At 40.9% G+C, this 14737-nt stretch overlaps 2 protein-coding genes across 4 annotated transcripts in view; one reads left to right on the forward strand and one right to left on the reverse strand.

The window, feature by feature from the left end:
- The window catches only part of csrp2 (cysteine and glycine-rich protein 2), a 29387-nt gene extending 27026 nt beyond the window's left edge, over nucleotides 1-2361 (forward strand). For 2 of the 3 annotated variants that reach the window (XM_028449220.1, XM_028449219.1), the window contains exon 6: nucleotides 2147-2315. In XM_028449220.1, the coding sequence (XP_028305021.1) occupies nucleotides 2147-2223 (77 nt within the window). In that variant the 3' untranslated portion in view covers nucleotides 2224-2315. Of the gene's footprint in view, nucleotides 1-2146 lie in introns of all 3 variants that reach the window. The other variant, XM_028449221.1, reaches the window with a different exon arrangement.
- The window catches only part of zdhhc17 (zDHHC palmitoyltransferase 17), a 32094-nt gene continuing 19674 nt past the window's right edge, over nucleotides 2318-14737 (reverse strand). Inside the window, exons 7-17 of the mRNA XM_028449218.1 lie at nucleotides 14217-14379; nucleotides 13932-14057; nucleotides 11467-11609; nucleotides 10012-10112; nucleotides 9644-9768; nucleotides 9457-9519; nucleotides 9278-9371; nucleotides 7062-7145; nucleotides 6808-6965; nucleotides 6633-6727; nucleotides 2318-5040 (exon numbers count right to left, since the gene is read on the reverse strand). Coding sequence (XP_028305019.1) covers nucleotides 4902-5040; nucleotides 6633-6727; nucleotides 6808-6965; nucleotides 7062-7145; nucleotides 9278-9371; nucleotides 9457-9519; nucleotides 9644-9768; nucleotides 10012-10112; nucleotides 11467-11609; nucleotides 13932-14057; nucleotides 14217-14379 — 1291 coding nt within the window. The 3' untranslated portion in view covers nucleotides 2318-4901. The remainder of the gene's footprint in view (nucleotides 5041-6632; nucleotides 6728-6807; nucleotides 6966-7061; nucleotides 7146-9277; nucleotides 9372-9456; nucleotides 9520-9643; nucleotides 9769-10011; nucleotides 10113-11466; nucleotides 11610-13931; nucleotides 14058-14216; nucleotides 14380-14737) is intronic.

Raw genomic sequence — 14737 nt, forward strand, 5'->3', positions numbered from 1 at the left:
ACTGGTGCCTGGCCGTGTCTGGGGGGTGGGGGTGCCTGGGGGGGCCGCGGGGCGGGTCTTCGGCCGTGCTGCTCGGCGCATCCCTGGGGTACGCTGTGCCGCGTGCCTGTCTGCGCCATCTACCCTCTCCGGTGGACGGGCCGGGCTCGCACCAGACAGGCCTCCTAAAATAAACACCTCACTTCACTCCCAGCTGGTCTGGCTCACTCACTTGGTGCACCACACACCCATACCCAACCCTTGGGGGGCTGGATGGTGGGGCTGAGGGTGGAGGGTGCCGCCGCCTGTGCTACTGAGTAGTGGCGCGGGGGCGGCATTCCCACCTAAAATTGCCCTACCAATCCCTCCAAATTTAATCGCACCTCTCTGGGCCCTCCCCTTGTGGGGGTGGTGGGGTGGATTTCGGTGGGGGGCCTTGAGGTTGGGGGTTAGGGGCGGTGGCGGAGTGCACTGGCTCCTCGGCTTCTGGCTGCTTTCTCGGGTGTGTATGTGGGGGGCGGTGGCTGCCTCTCGGCTTGGTGTCTTGGTGGCGTCTGCTCGGCCGGGGAGGTTGCCTGGCCTCCCTGGCCCCCGCTCTTTCTGCTATTCTGGCTGCGTCCTCGAGTCCGGGGCGGCGCTTGGGTTTGCAGTGGCAGTTTCTTGCACATACGTCGGTCTACGATGCACTAGCATGCCTTGGAATGTGGGAGAAAACTTGTAGTGGGCTTAACTTTAGACACGTTGATCCAAAATGCCTGATTCAGGTATTACCACTCACACCTTCCCTCTGCCCACAGCCACCACCATTATAGTTAAGCCTCACGTCTACAACTTCACATCTCACTTTACAGTAATCAACTCTTCCCCACCCTTCCATTTCTTTACCTTGAATCGCTCCTCCCTGCTCTCTTCTCCCTTCCCCCCACCCCCTCACCTAGGTGTAACACTGCCCTCTCTTTTTATATTCTCCCTTTAATGAAGTGTTTCTTACCCTTCCTTAGGGAGGGCTGGTGATGGTCACAATTATGCAATAAAATAATGCAATTTATTTAATTACAATAACAAAAAATAAAATAAAAATGCATTGCTGTCTAAAAAAGATTGCACTTGTAGTGTTGACCTTTGACAGCATGTGCAGACAAGAAAAAAAGAAGAAAAAAACTGAAATTCCGGATAGCAGCTTTAACACAAAAACAACTTTAAATGGACAAACTTACCTTAAGTCAGGAAGGGGAGAATAATTTGAGAAAAGTCAAACTATTAATTAATATAAATGGCAGACGTGACACACACAGTTTTAAAATAAACCTGGCATATCACCTTATTCATGTGGTTCCTACATTGACATTATTGCTGCTACTATCTGATGAATGCAGAGTTAATTTTAATGACTAAAATGTTTCACCATAGTTTTTGATGACTAAATTTTTTTATGCGACAATAACTTGATTATGACTAATTAAAAAATACATGTGAACAAAAACTATACAAAAATATATTGATATTTTTGTTAACTAATAAAAACTAAACTATGATTATGTCACATGTAACAAAATCTAATCCAAACTCATGTGGTCTATCTGTCACTGATTTAGTTGACTAAAATCTTAATGTCATTTAGTAGACTACAACAAAACTTAATTTGGTTCCGATGAACAACTTAAGACTAAAACTAAGTCAAAATGTGATGTCCAATGTTCGAAACACAAAATAAACTTTAGCTTCTAACTTTTCACAGTAAGATACAGGTTTTATACTTGTAATGTGATTTGTACTGTTTGATTGTATAAATCAAAACAAGTTAAAAAAAAAATATATATAGATTTTTCGTATTTAATTTTCTTTATCGGCAAAATAGAAAACTGGTTATATCTTGAATCATGATATATTGCCCAGCCCTACAGCACAGTGTGGAAAATGACATACGCAAACCTGAGACATCACATTCCAAACCTCGTGTTACCACAAACAGTGGGTTGATTTCATTTGGAACATCTAGATGTCAACAGTCAGTCACTGCCAGGTGTAGATTCAGGTATAACGAGTGAGAAGTTCAAATGTTGAGGCAAAATAGGTTGTTTTTAACATTTCTTTAGACACAAGCATGTTATGTTAGCATAAACATTAATATGTGTGTGTAACGCATGTTAATAATCTGTCTCTGCAGCATGTTACGCCAAGAACTTTGGACCCAAAGGTTTTGGTTACGGCCAAGGAGCCGGCGCTCTGGTTCACGCTCAGTGATGACTCAGCAGAAACTCAGCCTTCGTTCCAACGTTGTGTTGGACACTGTGCTAGGTGCTCTGAATACAAATAAAACCAACCAAGAACCCACGTGTTGACATTTGACTGCATTTTATTATTAAAGCCATTAAAACTGAACCATGCCCATATGTTTACATCTGAAGCGGAGTTATATGGTGTCTGGAGGTGGGCGGAGAGGCACTGGAGATGATTATGTGCTTTCTTTTTTATTTTCTCTTCCTTGAACTGTCCCACATAGCTGTGAGGTGGGATATTTAGGGTGTGTGTGTGGGGGGGGAGGGGGGGGGGGGGGGGGTTGTGTTTCAGCTTCTGGAAGAACTAGTGACGACAGGGATGGCTTTGAAATCACTGAATCTCATCCTGGATGAGTCTTATGTTCTGTACAAACAGAAAGAATCTCCTGACCAGCACGAGGCATCAGCGTTGGAGAACAACAGGTGACCTCATGGCGCTGAAATGATGCGTAGAGCTGCTGCTGTGGTGGTGGGGATGTCAGTGCTTGGTTACAAAGAGAAACGTAGGATGACATTGTCCTCATGTGATGATGCAAACATGGGATGGGATGGAATGATCCCCCTCCCCCCAATCTTTACAGCTATTGCCTAATGAGATTACAGAATAGAAACTAAAAGGTTGGCATCAGCCTTGGTTCATGTAGTGTCTCTGCTTTACAATTTGTACATCCAGTGCTTCAAACAAACACAGCCATAATATGTTGTAGAAATCAAATGGAATCAAATACAATTTTCCAGGGTGATGAGAACTACAGAATCCACAAGCATGAAACATTGAAAGTTTTTTTTTTTTTTACACACTTGTACAACTGAAGAGTTCATGGCAAGTTTCTCCCACAACACACTTGGATCCCAGAGGAAGTCGACAGAAACAAAGCAACAAAAAAAAAGGACAAAGAAAGGTAACGCAGTAAAGTACTTGCAAATACTTCACATATTTCACTATATACAGAAACGTGGCTGGCCCGGCTCTTCCTGAGCTGGGTACATGCAGTGGGCTTTGCGTTGATGCTTATAGACAGCAGCAGGGACAGTGGGATGTCACTACAAGCTACGCCTCTGTGCCACGCCCTCCACAGCACCTCGGATTAACACTGACCAAAAGAGTACAAAAACATAAGGGCTGAAGGAGGGGGCGTTTATGTACAGATGCACATTCTTTACATTGCAGTCAGTCCCGTGAGTAAGTGATGGGAGTCGTTTCCTCTTCCTCCTTTTTTTTGTATTATTAGGCAGGAGCAAAGCGGTGCTGCTGGGCTTCCTGTTCAGTAAAAAAAAAATGGTAAATGGACTTGATTTATATAGCGCTTTGATGCCTACAATGAGGTAGTCCCAAAGCGCTTTACATATCAGCTCATTCACCCATTCACACACCAATGGGACAGAGCTGCCATGCAAGGCGCCGGTCGACCACTGGGAGCAAGTTAGGGTTCAGTGTCTTGCCCAAGGACACTTCGACACATAGACAGGTATAAACTGGGATTGAACTCCCAGCCTCTCGATCAGAGGACAACCCCTCTACCACCTGAGCCACGGTCGCCCCAAAAACTCAAAAATCAGTGCAATGTTGGAGGCAGACAAAAGACACAGAACACAAATAAGACTTTTCAAGCTCCTACCTACACACACGGATGGAATGAGGCTTTCTTTATAAACTGTTATGGAGCCGCTCTCTGTTAGACTCTGCTCTGAATAAATAGATGCTCGCTGCGCCTGCTTTACAACTGAAAATCTCCAGGCTGAAACAGCTACAGCTACTTCTTTAATATTTGTTTTTTTTATTCCACGTAAAATCCTACTCAACTAAAATGATGTAAAATTTGAAAACCTCTGAAATCCTCGGTGCTAAACATACTTTTATCTATAAATAGTTTTAAAATAAATACACCTGTCATCACATTGTCGGTAGGACACTTTCCATCATTCAAAAGGAGTCCTGAAATGTTTGTTTCCAAGCTTCCTGTGGGGTCAGTAGAGGTGACACTCCACTCCTCAGCGACTCCACCAAAAACTCCTCTTAGCTCCACAAATTCACAGCGGGGCAAAATCAAGACCTTATAACACATTCCCTTATCTCTATTGTACAAACAAGGCTGTGTTTAACAAAAAACAACAACAACGCTGCCACGAGTTCATCTACAGGGCACATCGACGGGGAAACCAATGATTGGATGGAGATGGGAGGGAAGCAGGAAAATTTTTTAAAAAAGAAGAAAAGAAAGGGTGCTGCAGTAACTGCCAGCTTTGTGTGACGGTAACTGTGCAGCGATTGGTCATCTCTCCTGTCCTCTGAGCCAGGCAGCCTCACACCGTCCAATGGGCCGGGAGCAGGAGAGAAGAAGAGGAGATGATACAGCATGATTCTGTAGTGGGGATAACATTAGTAGTAGTAGTAGTAATAGCAGTAGTACGGTGTGGTGTGGCCCTGTGAACAGCATGCTAGTCCCAGCTGATTTGCTCATGTTTGTTTGTTCTAAAGTCATTTGATCAGTGAGGGAGAGGATGGTCCATGATGCACAGCGCTCCCCAACAGCATCACTCAGATGTGGACTTTAGAATGAGGGAGAGGGGGTGGGTGGGTGGGGGCGTTCATCCATCAGCCCACCCACACGCTGCTTCTCTTCAAAAATCCTCCTCCTCCTCTTACACCAGCTGGTAGCCTGAGCCCGACGTCTGGTCGTATTCTATTGTGTACTGCGTGGTCCAGTCTACGCTCACAGGCCGCATCAGGCCACAGCAGCGGATTTCAAAGAAATCTATGAGGTTTCTGAAGCAGCCGTGACTAGAAGAGCAGGAGGAGATGGAGAGAGAGAGAGACGTTAGTCTGACAACACACTCACTGTGCCTTGCTCACATCTTATCATAGTGTGGGTGAATGAAATGATAAGCTAATCTAAATTCCCATTTCCAAAATGTTTGCAAGACTAATTTAGATTAAACTATTTTTAGGTTACTGCACAAAATATTCATTCAATCTAATCATTGCCACTTTTGCCTAATCACTGTGTCGTTTTTTGTTCATTTGACCTACATACAGCATCTTTGGTCTGGTATTAATACTGCGTTCAATTGCATTCGGACACAAGAAAGGTCAGCAATTTTGACCTCTGAGGTAAACATGATTGGCTACAGCAAGCTGATGTTTGTTTTGATATTTTTCGAGGGGCAAAAATGCCTGCTGGGAAAATATATATATGAGCTACTTGAGGGTAAGAAATAGAGAAAAACGTCATATACTGTAGGCATGAATTGAACGCATCAGCGAGGGGAATTCTGCATGTGTCACTGAACCATAGACTGTAGAAAGAATGCATTAAACTATACAGGCAGAGCGCTGTTCAAATGAACAGTGTGGGAATGTAAATGCCACTACAGAATACCAAATGAGACGGCACATTAAAGTAAAAGTTGAGGAGAAAGTGACTGTTATGGCTTGTTCAAAGCAAGGCAGCAATACTTTTCTGAAATTATTGCCAAAAATGTCAACAACTCTCACACGTTGTTTTCTGTAATTGAAAAGCTCACAACCCCCCCCAGATCAGATAGCCCCTGAATTACTGTCAGCTGGAAAATGCAATGAATTTGCTGTATATTTCAATGAAAAAATACAATCAATAAGGTCAAACATCAGAACAAACCAGCAAAATAACAAAAAGCTTGAACAGCTTCAACCACTGAGGGATGACTCAACTACAATGTTAGAGTTTATTACAGTGAACCCAAAAACAATAGAGACTGTTCAGCAGCTGAATCCATCAACGTGTTGCCTTGACACAATACCCTCAAACTTCTTTAAAACTGTTGTAAAGTCAATTGTCACTGATTTGTGTCAGATAATTAACTGCTCATTCCAATCAGGCACCGTACCAAAATCCCTGAAAGTAGCTGCTGTGAAACCGCTGTTAAAAAAGAGAACACTGGATGCCTCTATACTGGCTAACTATAGACCAATCAGCAACCTTCCATTCATGGCCAAGATCATTGAGAAGGTGGTCTTCAACCAACTGAGTCAATTCTTAACATTCTGTCCCATGTGAACATATGTAATTTATTATTTTTTTTAATTAGTTATTCTAGTTTTTGACAATAGAAATGACTAATTTCTAGTCACTACTGTCAAAATGAACATGTTACATTTGGACTGTGATATTATTTGATGTACATGAATCTATGTTGGTTTGCATATTCATGAAATGAATTAACAAATATTTAAATAACTCACGTGTAATTTTTTTGTTTTTTTTAAATTGGTCATTCCAGTTTTTGTCACTATAAAAATTTTTCGTCAACTGTATTTTTTGTCAACAAAATGAACACTGGTGAGGAAGATGTTGTGATGAACAAGTGTGACATTGCTGTTAGAAGGTGACTCACTTAAAGGGGCTCTCGATGGACGTGGCTGTGACTTTAAAGTGCTTGTATCTCCGTGCATTCATCCTCTCGTTGGTGGTGATTCCCAGAGCAGCGATCTGCAGCACACAGTTCAGCTGACAGTTCACAAGCGTTCTGACACAGGTGGAACTTACTCTGATGAAGGCTGAAGGAATACCTGGTAGAGCTGACACATGATGAGCACGGCCACCCACATGAAGTGGAAAATGCTGTTGAGGAACATCCAAAACATCCAGGGGGAGCAGGAGGCGATCTGGGTCAGGTAGAGCCAGAAGCCATCCTTGGCGTAGCTGGTGGCACAGTGGATCCTCCAGTCTGAGAGAGGAGGGACAATAAATACCATGAAACACTCAACTCATGAAAGATGTTTGAAGATTTAAAAAATGTAGAAGGATGAAGAGTTTGTCTTACAGGAGATGCAGCCATAAATCATCCAGCAGATCATGCAGAGTAAGAAGAACAGGTAACCCATGAAGTAACGGTGATTGCCACTTCCTGCAGAGAGGGACCGGGTTGGGGGTCAATTACATTTTTTAATTAGAATTCTGTCTTCAATTATCCATGTACAATTATAAGTTGGCGACCAGCATTTTTTCCAATGACAATTAAAATATAAAAATAATTCTCCTGGAAGTCAATTACAATTACTTTCTCAATTAATCCCAATTACTGAGCTTTTAATAAATAACCGCATAAAACGTAAGCTTCCTCTTGTGTTAACTTTCTGTTAGCATCTCTTATGATAACAGGTTGGTTTGACCCATGTCTTAGTCAGCTGTAAAATCAATATTAAGCCTTTTTTTGTCTGTATACCCCTCGATTTCACTTGATATGAAGCATATTTTAATAACTACATGTGTGTAATGCTGCGTTTACACCGGATGCATCACAAAATGTCCGTACGTCCAGATTACATACAAAGTCAATGGATAGATGCGTCCCAGATGCAAAATCTTTCCTGTGCGACGGTGCGGTGCGATCCGCACGTCAAGTGCGTTGGCCGTACGAGCGCGCTCCTGATTTTCCGCATGAACTGTTTCGCATGACGAAAGCCAATCAGAGTCGTTGACGATGACGTCAGGCCATCAACACGGACACCGGTCTGTTCACCCATTCGACCATGGAGTAGAAGCTTTGTGTGACCACCTGGAGCTGTATGACACGGCCTTTATAACTGGGACCAGACTAGGAAGGATTTAGCGTGGAGGAGAATCAGCGAGGAGGTGGTAGTAGCAGGTAAAAGTTCTCTCTGTAGTTTTCATATTTGAAAGTCAGCACTGAGCTGGCATAGCATGAGCTGCTAATCACACCGGCTTTTTTCACTGATGGTTTATGTTTATGAGAGCAGAAAAAGGAGCGCAGCTCCTCACTTCAGCAGGCAGTGAAACTCACCAAGTTGGATGTGTCGCTGGTGGGTGGGGCTTCGCTTCAGACGTGCGTATGAAGCGAATGGGGACATTTTTGGAACCAGCGGGCCCTGCGGTATGTTTCATGCAGCAGATGCGCCCGGTGCCGCATAAGACACATTCGGTGTGAACGCAGCATAAGCCATAGACCTGTAGCATGGTTCCCCAGTTTTGCATTAACTGTAATTGACAGTTTTTATCAAAATTTAATTTTTACATGAACTCAATTACAGTTCAATTATGATTACAACAGCAACAGATTTTAAAATTACAATTATATTTACATAATAATTGTAATTAATTACAAATTCCGCAATTACAATTATAATTGACCCCAACCCTGGAGAGAGGTCGCATCTTTGAACGCACCTTATTCTACCAAACAACCTTTAATAATGAATGTTCAATAGTGTTTCAATCAAGATTAATAATAGTTTGAATACATGAGTCATAATATTCATATTATTCTGAATTTCTAAATTAGTAAATTGAGTTATCTTTCAGATCTGCATTTTACAGTGTCTGAATAAATCACCTGACACTTGTCAACAGTCTACAGTTAATGTACACATTTAAAGTTTCTACTCCAACTGATGGGAATTTATTTACCAAACTCTAAACAGACAACAGGGTGAGGAAGTCTTTCAACAAATGCAACAATAATCAAACTATCACAAGACAAACCCTACCACAACATTTTAAATGTACATCTAGCACAGTGTTAATTTTTACAGCTAATTTTGATTTAGTTTTAAATCAGTCTTTTGACTGAAATGCAAACTTAGACATCAGGACTATTTCAATTAGTCTAGTTTTTGTCAACTAAATGACATTAAGATTTTAGTCGACTTAATTTGTTGCAGATATAGTCGTATAAAACATCATGCATAAGAGTTTGTGCATTTTTAAAGACTCAATGACCATTGATCAACCTGATATTGGATATTCATGTTTGTAAATACACAGTGTACACAGACCACATGAGTTCTGATAGATTTTGTCTCATGTGACAAAATTATTGTTTAGTTTCTAATTACTAACAATAATATCAACATATTTTGATATAGTTTTTGTTCACATGTATTAGTCAATCTCGTTATTGTCATCTAAGAAAATGTTGATTAAAATGTTAGGTAACAAAATGAAGAGTGATCTTGTGTCTACGGCCATGTGACTCAGCTGTATGTCAGAGCAGGCTCTCGATGAGCGTCATCTACGTACCCACACAGTTTCCCACCCATGGGCAGTGGTGGTCAAACTTAGCAATGCAGCGGTTGCACACAGCGCAGTGTTTAGATCTGATGGGTTTCCGTATCTGAGGACAGCACACAGTGACCAACAAATGTTAGTTTAGTTTGGTTTTGCTTCAAGTAAGAATGAATTGTGAGTACAGGTTTTACCAAGCAGGTGCTGCAGAATATGCTCAGATCCAGGCTGCCGGTCTCTGCCAGCTCCACAATGGTCTGGAGGGAAAAGAAGAGACGTTTTAAGATTCCAAAGGAAGCATGGCTGCCAGTTTTTACATACATAGAAAACATCTTTAATATGTAAACCAGGAGTGGCTTCATTAGATAGTGAGAAGGTTACCTTTTTCTTCTGCTCCTCGGAGGCTTTGATGATTCCAGGATCTGACTTCCAGGACTTGCCAAAGTTGTAGAACAGAGCCAGAGTGTTGGCAAGGAAGGGGAGGTGGACGGTGGCAAAGGGCAGATGTGCAGTGAGGTTAAGGAAAAGGGAGATTGTTTATAGTGGAGATCAAAACTCACTTTTAAGCAGCAATTTACACCCGCTACATTTGTTTGTGAGTAGATGATAATGGATTTATTGATCTCTGAGACCAACATGGTATCTTTGTCTCATGGTTTACTTTGTGATGCCACTGAAGTAAACTAACAGCATCAAACACTCCTGTCTCCTAACCCAGCAAGCTACCAATGCAACAAGGGAAAGGATATCATTCCAGAACCAGTAGAACCAAGTGGCGTACATCCAGAACTTGGTTGCCAGGTAGATTCCTAAAGGCAGGGCGCTGTGCATGGAGTGGTCGAAAAAAGCCCTGCAAGGATAAAAAGAGGAAGAATTAGCTTTCAATCATCATCTGGGATATTCACAAGTATAAAAAAAACACCACAGCTTTTAAATGTCTCGAGTATTTAAAGCAGCAGTTTTTCAATCACAATTTTCTTCATTAATCAAAAATTTCAAAAAACATTTTCTCACTTAAAGGGTTTTTTGTAATAGATAGACAAAATGTGTCAGATACAGTGATTCCATCAACTTTAAGGACAGGGTCTTTAATACTCTTTACGACTGCAGTCATTTAACATCATATAAAAAGTTTGTGCAGACACGCCACATTTAAAAGCTTTTTAGAAACTTTACTTTAAACCACTGCCACACAACAGAAACACACTTTTACTGTCCGACTGCTAATGCACAACAACAACAACTTAAAGAAACCTGCTGCAGCCGGGCAGCAAATAAACAACAGACGCCTGCTTTACAGCTTCACTACACAAGGCTCAAAATGATTATTGCTATTTTTTTTGTGTGAACATTCCAGGAACATCAGTACGTACAAAGCTAACAGGCGCCGATCATAGAAATTAGGGCAGAGATAGGCCACAAAAATCTGTTTGTCTGAGTCCAGGGCCACATTATCAACATTTATGTCGACATTTAGAATAATAACCCATCTGAGTGTTGATACAGGAAAGAACAAAGGGTTTGTGTTACGTGTTTTTGTTGTCTTTTCCATCCATTTTCTGACCCAATAGCTCGTTTTTAGGATGACGGGGCTCTGCTGTTCCCCATCTCCAGCTCTCATTGGGCGCTAGGCGCAAATACAGCCTGGACAGGGCACCAGGTCATCGCAGTGTTTTTTTGTTGTCATTTTGTCTGTTTTTGGAGATATTTTGTGAATTTTTCTCAGTTTTTGTTGTTTTATGTGTTTTTGGAGTCATTTTGTAAAAGTTTCTTCAAATTATCTGTGTTTATTTTATGTTGTTGATTTGTGTGTTTAAGTCATTTTGTAAAATATTCTCTAATTTTGTGTATTTTTTGTTGTCATTTTGTGTTTTTGGAGTCATTTTTAAAATTATTTTTCTATTTTTGTTGGGGGGGGAAGTCATTTTTGGTGTACTTTTGGCCTCATCAAAGTTGCCTTATAACATTGAAGTTGCTGATGGAAATCTCTTGTCAAAAAAATTAATCAATCAGCATGTATACATGTAAAATCTCTTTTAGCAATAGTTCAATAGCTAACAACATTTAGCATGCGTGCGTGCGTGCGAGAGAGAGAGAGAGAGAGAGAGAGAGAGAGAGAGAGAGAGAGAGAGAGAGAGAGAGAGAGAGAGAGAGAGAGAGAGAGAGAGAGAGAGAGAGAGAGAGAGAGAGAGACGGAGACATACTTGGAGAGGAACTGCACAGCAATCCAGACGCCAGCGTACATTAGGCCTTTGATCAGCCAGGAGTCAATGTCCAGGTCGGCAATGAACCCCACAAGCCAGATGACCACAAAGGGTGTTCCCAGCATCACCTTCTGCCTGAACTCCTGCAGGAGGAGGAGGAGAGAGGGGACATTATGGTACATGTGAGTGAAAGGGGCAGACGCTCAGAGATGGGAGACAATAAAAGTCTATCATAAAGCAAACTACATTGCTGACAGGAAACTACTTCAACAGTCCTATACTACCAACAGCGTACATTTACATTCAAATATTACACACAAAGACAATAAGGCTGTTTTTCTCCTTCCTAACCAAAGCACAGCAAATGTAAAAAAAACAGAATATAATGAAAACATCATCTTAAGCAACAACAATATTCTGCAGGTCATCCCAACCTTTTGGCTCTCCTTTTGATACCAGATTCAACCAAAAGACAAAAGTTACAGATTAGTCTACACCAGGGATATTCAACTGCATTTTCACTTTGGACACATTTTAAAATAAACAATTCCAGCTGAGCCAGATGTTTCCTTCTGCCATTAAAGCAAAAATCAGGTGTAAATGTATGTAATAAAATACGCAGGAATTTATTTTCAGAATCAATCATAGAAACACAATCTAAAAAGATTTTAAAGAGAAAAGTCTGTAGAATATTATAATTTGCACAATGTGACTAAAAGTCATTGGAATATTTAGGGAAAAAAGGGACAATAGAAAGTGAACTTTAAAATATCTGGCATTAAATGTTATAGTAAATATACTTTAACCTTATTTGCAAAACTACATAAACATCGTTCTGGTTTATTTATTTATTTTCATGAATACGTATTATTTATTTTCAGAATTATGTTTCAGCATTCTGGTTAAACTAACTGTTTGCTTATTTATTAAAAAGGTTTTAAGTTAAAAAGGACGGTTTCGGTTAAACAACATTCAGCATCATATTTGCACATGAACACCACACACAGAGTGGCCTTCATGTCTGTTGAATATACTAGTAACATTTTTAACAGTCATGATTAAATGTGTTTCTAATCTTTTAATAGACACTGGGCAGGGCCACAACTGGGTTAACAATGGGCCATATGTGTCCTGTGTGCCTCCAGTTGAATATCTGTGGTCTACACTAGAACTACATTTACGGCTTCTACAGTTACAGACATTCATCTGGTTTACCTTCAATAACTAAGAACATCCCAGGAGATGAAGAAGCATGAAGGCACCATCAGAGAATGTTAAACAAGGATACAGAAATATTCAGTAAAACTACTGAAAGGTTTGTCTTGCCTTTTCACAAACAGAAATGTGATAAATGATCAACTTGGAAAAACGTCCACAAAAATCATCCAAAATTCATTACTTTAACTTTAAAATGTAACCAAGTTAAGAGCTTGAAAGGAGATTAAAAAACCAAAATAAAAAAACAGGATTCCAGGTAATTGCGTGCTGTGGTTAGACAAACATAGCTTTGTTCTGTTTTATTGTTGGAAACATGTAGTCTCTGAACAGTCTACTTCCTGTAATAAGGTAACAACCGGCTGCAGAGGGCAAATCACATCATGTTTACTACAGGAAGGCTGAGGAAGTCCACAGAGTGACTCATGAAGTGTCACTGCAGATAACTGTGAATTCATGGATGGTGCTGAAAGATGATTATTGTGGCTGCAGAACGTGTATAAATGCAGCATGTGTCTGCTCTATGATTGTGACCATGTTGCATTGTGCCTGAGCTCAGAGGACAAACTGCTCTGTGACGCACTGAGGAGACGCGAGTGAGGGACTCAATGACATACTGAAAAATATCCACACTAGTGCTGCAGAGATGTTGTCAACGTCCTTGACCAATAACTCATTGGCTGCCAGCCATTTTCAGAACAGAAACCCCCCTCACTGCCAGCCCTTTTAGAGCACTTTAACTGATGTTTAAAGGCCCACAGAATATTTTGTACTACAACAATCTAAAATCTGAAAGAATAGACTACTTTCATCAGAAATTTGCTGAGAAAAAAGAATTTTCTGAAAAAACCTGTCAGTGCCTTTGAAACATTTTTTTTGCTTTAGGGACACCTCAACATTAGTTTCCTCCTATAAAACAACAAAAACAACATTGTGATCGGGCTTTTGATGGCTAAATTAGAGTTGAATGGTTTTCTTAATGTATTTTGGCTGTCCTGTCCTGAACAAGCCCTAATTCTTTAAATGTTTGTTTGTATAAAACTGAAAAATCTTTAAATAAAGTGTTCAAAAAAAAAAAAAAAAAAGATTAGTAATGAAACGGCGAGTGTTTTTAACCCCTCCATGGACGTAGTTGTGTGCCTACCTGCTTTCAGCACAGGCACGTTGTTTGTGCGTCAATATGTTGAATGGGTACACTTATCTTGTGTGTGTGTTTGTATGTGTGTATATTCATGTTTCTGTGTGCGTACCTTGTCCATCTTCAGTTTCTTCAGGTGGGACGGACTGTCATATCCTTTGGCCTGTCGTGCCTCCTGTAAGTGATTGATCATCCACACGTTCTTCCTTTGCTTGGCGAGGTCCAGCGGCGTTTCACCCTAAGAACAACATGCAAACATGCGTCAGACAACTTCTTTGTGCTTATGTACTGGAAACAGTTAACAACATTCATTGTGTCACAGTTTTAACAGCTATTTACCTTAATACCAACATATACAGGTTGTCCTTTTTATATTAATAAATTCCGTGAGTGTTACCTTGATGTTCTGTGCATCTACATTAGCATTAGCGTCGAGCAGCAGGCTGATAACTGTAGTGTTTCCAGCCAGCACAGCCCAGTGCAGCGCTGTGTTCTTGTGGTATTTGTCGCCCAGGTTGACAGAGACGTTGAAGGTGAGAAGCAGCCGAGTGGGATCCACACTGTCCCACAGAGGAAAACACAAAGAGTAGTTAAAAGATATGCTCATAAAACAGTTGGTGTGATCCATTTACAGATTTGTGTCTGTAGATCAATATGCTTTCCTGTGTTAGCACATTGCTGGCTACATGACAGCTCATTTAAATATGTGTGTCTGAATAACAATGTGTGCTGCCTTTGCACTGCTCCAAGGCAGCAGACCGCTGATTTCAGGTGTGCGTTACACTAGAAGAGCCTTAAATAATTAGCCTAACAATATGTAAGTTGTTGACCAAACACACGAAGGTCCTTGATAATCACAAACTATATGTTCCACTTCGAGACAAGCTGTAGATTGCTGACTTGAGTTGAGGAGACACA

Source organism: Gouania willdenowi, chromosome 6 (assembly GCF_900634775.1).
Source record: "Gouania willdenowi chromosome 6, fGouWil2.1, whole genome shotgun sequence".
Lineage (NCBI taxonomy): Eukaryota > Metazoa > Chordata > Actinopteri > Blenniiformes > Gobiesocidae > Gouania > Gouania willdenowi.